The 3,112-nt window shown below is 43.0% G+C and overlaps 1 protein-coding gene across 1 annotated transcript; it reads left to right on the top strand.

Annotated features, from left to right (window-relative positions):
- Positions 1-1,241: 1,241 nt before the first annotated feature.
- LOC104945400 (ubiquitin carboxyl-terminal hydrolase 34-like) lies at positions 1,242-2,293 on the top strand. Its single transcript, XM_010771062.1, has 2 exons — positions 1,242-1,331; positions 2,077-2,293. The coding sequence occupies exons 1-2, from the start codon at positions 1,246-1,248 to the stop codon at positions 2,276-2,278; spliced, it is 288 nt and encodes a 95-aa protein (XP_010769364.1). The 5' UTR covers positions 1,242-1,245; the 3' UTR covers positions 2,279-2,293.
- Positions 2,294-3,112: the final 819 nt, after the last annotated feature.

A 3,112-nucleotide genomic window follows, 5' to 3' on the forward strand; every position in this document is an offset into this window, starting at 1 on the left:
TTTACTCGGAAGGCTTCAGTAGAAGCTGCTGGGAGTCCCAGCAGCTTCTACTGAAGCCAGTCTCCAACTCCGGGGACTTCCGGCCGGGGGACTTTGGAAGGCAGTATACGCCGTGAAGTGGTTTGCGGCCTGCCAGTAAACCCAAAGCAGAAGAAGAAGAAGTGACGTCAGCGGCTTAATTAGCCTAATCCACCCCCAGGGACTTATTCCGGTGTGAACGCGATCTGTACTTAGTTCATCAGAACTAAAGAGTTCTGATGAACTAAAGTGGGAAAAGTACTGCGGTGTGAACGCGCCTATTAAGGTTTTAACGCTACTACTACTTTTATCTATACCGCTGATCGATCCGGTCTTTTAACGGTACTCTTATCGGTTCTTTTGGAGAAAAAAAAGAGGTAAATTGACTAAAGAAATTGTAAATAATGTGAACTCACCGAACTGTATAAAACAAACAGAAAACAAGTATTTACTCCAAAAATACAGTGGTACAGAGCAACACAGGTGGGGCAGACAGGTATGCTGCAAAAGGCCTTCTTCTGGAGGAAGATTAAGGAATACTGACGTACCTGACGTGGAGACGTTACTCGTCGAAAACGGTGCATTTCTCCGTCTGAATGTGGTGCAAATGGCTCGTTACCGCCCTCGCATGCTAAACTCTTATTGCACTTTGGCAACGAGCATTGTCCACATCGAGACGGGTAAAGTTTAACCACACCTCGGAGCCCTTAGTTCTCTCCGCCGTGTGTGTGTGTTGCTGCATGTAGCAGCTGCGTGTGTGTGTGAACTGCCCCGCCCCCTCGCACACAGACGGGGGAGAGAGATCTCTGGTCTGGATTGGAAAGATCGAAAATGCATCATAGACACATTTTGTAGTCTTATTGCATATTAGAAACGAAGTTGGCGAAACTAAAACTGCAATATAATGTTTGTGTAGCAATAATACACATGCCATATATTTTTTACATGTCTCCAGTACTGATAAAAAGACCGATACCGTCGGAGCTTAACGGTACCACGGTCTATAATTCCGCCTCGGGGCCCGTTTAATACCGGGGCTCGGTGCCCATCCCTACTTGTTACAGTATTGATATCGAGGTGTTTAGTTCAAACTAATTTGACATGTGATCGCCGAGCCCTATTTTACCGCATATTCCTTGAGGTTTCATATCCTTTATCCTGTTCATAGTTGTATTTATTCATTTAAGTTTCATTCTCACATCTTCCCAAACTTCTTGTGTCCTCCAGATGTTCCAGAGGTTGTGTATTCACGTGATCCAGAGGCTGCGTCCCGTTCACGCTCACCTCTACCTGCAGCCCGGCATGGAGGACGGGTATGGGATCACTTTTTTGTCCATAATCCTAGATAATCAAAACGCACACTCTCTCTCTCTCATAACTCATTCATTTTAACGTAGTTTCATTATACAGACATATCCACATTTTAGTCAACCATTTTTCCCATTTTAATTTAGCTGTATCTACAGAGCCAACATATGGAAAGAGAACATGAAAGAAAAATACTATAAAAATATCCCCAAAAAATAGGTGTGTGTGTGTGTGTGTGTGTGTGTGTGTGTGTGTGTGAGCAGGAGCGTCCGTCCAGGCAGCGATTAAATACAATTGAACCCAACATTTCAAATGGGAAGCCAAAGCCTCCCAGTACAGCTTCTCTCCCCTAGCCCAAAGAAGTGAATTGTAATAAAACTTGAATTAGAAATATATTGGAAGTCTTTTCACATCTAACGTAGCAGCTAAAGTAATTGTATCAGATGGTGACAGAGATCAAACAGGAGGTGTGTGTCGCTCAGTCTCTCTGGACTCTGAGAAAGATTTATCTCTACATCACTGACACAGAAAACTATCTTCAAAATACATATTTAACTTGTGTTTGATCATCTAAGTTGTCCTTGTTTCGAGCTGTATGTCTTCATGTGTATGTATATATAGCATTTTGTTTATCTGTGTGAGTATTTAATTACGGAGTTGTATTATTTTTTCTTTATCCTGCAACTGGATGCGGCTAAAAACTGAAAATGTTGGATTCTGCTAACCCCTTTGTTTCCCCGCGTGCCTCAGCTCTGACGATATGGACGGTCCGGTGGAGGACATCGGGAGTCGCTCCTGCGTGACGCGCTTCGTGAAGACGCTGCTGTCCATCATGGAGCACGGGGTGAAGCCGCACAGCAAACACCTGACGGAGTATTTCGCCTTCCTCTACGAGTTCGCCAAGATGGGAGAGGAGGAGGTCGGTCTGAACACTCAGTCACTCAGTCACTAGTCTCACCTTCTGTACTGAGAGATGCTTGTCGCCCAAAGGCTTCATCAGTTTTAGTTTCTACAACATGCCTTGTTTCATCCATAGGCAGCACAGATGGGTGTACAAGTAACGAGAAAGAGAAAATAAATGGTGCTTTTTTTAAAGCCAAGAATGAGAAATAATCCTATGAAAGTATCTAGTATGGAAAATATATTTGGTCAAAAGACTTTCTTAGTTATTTCACAATTATTGAGATTTAGATTAAATGATAGATCAATTCAAATTGTTGCATCTGAGTACCCGTATCAGACAAGTGAATGTTATACATTAAAAAGAGTGCAGTGTTTCCCATACATTGATTTAATTGTGGCGGGCTGCCACAATTAAATATCGTCTTCCATAAATGGAGGTTGGATATATTATTATTATTTTATTTTTTTGGTGGTCTAATGGATAGTGAGGTGGGCTGATGATCGGAAGGTTGCGAGTTCAAATCCTGCCTGGAACACCACTTATAGTGTGCCCTTGAGCAAGGCACTTAGCCCTCGGTTACTCCGGGGAGAATGTCCCTGTAATTGGTCATTGTAAGTTGCTTTGGAGTAAGGTGTCTGCTAAATGCCGAAATTGTAAATTACATTTCTGGGAGAATAAACCCCACAGATCCTCAACTCCGGTGTGTTTCACTCATTAACAACGAAACACAGAGCAACAAGAACATTGGGGGGGCGGGGGTGCGGTGCCCCCACAAATAAGAATCAAATTGTGTGGGAAACACTGAGCTTTCATCAGGGCGTGTGGTAAAGGATGTAATATCAAGGTGGTTCCGATTTACAAAAGAAAAAAGTTATAGTTTGC

Source organism: Notothenia coriiceps, unplaced genomic scaffold (assembly GCF_000735185.1).
Source record: "Notothenia coriiceps isolate Sejong01 unplaced genomic scaffold, NC01 NC01_scaffold00009633, whole genome shotgun sequence".
NCBI classification, from domain to species: Eukaryota; Metazoa; Chordata; class Actinopteri; order Perciformes; family Nototheniidae; genus Notothenia; species Notothenia coriiceps.

Bases quoted from the DNA above. Each gene is read 5' to 3' on its own strand.
- LOC104945400 (XM_010771062.1), top strand. From the start codon at position 1,246: ATGTTCCAGAGGTTGTGTATTCACGTGATCCAGAGGCTGCGTCCCGTT. The intron at 1,332-2,076 runs GTATGGGATCAC...CGCGTGCCTCAG, and splicing joins CAGCCCGGCATGGAGGACGG to CTCTGACGATATGGACGGTC.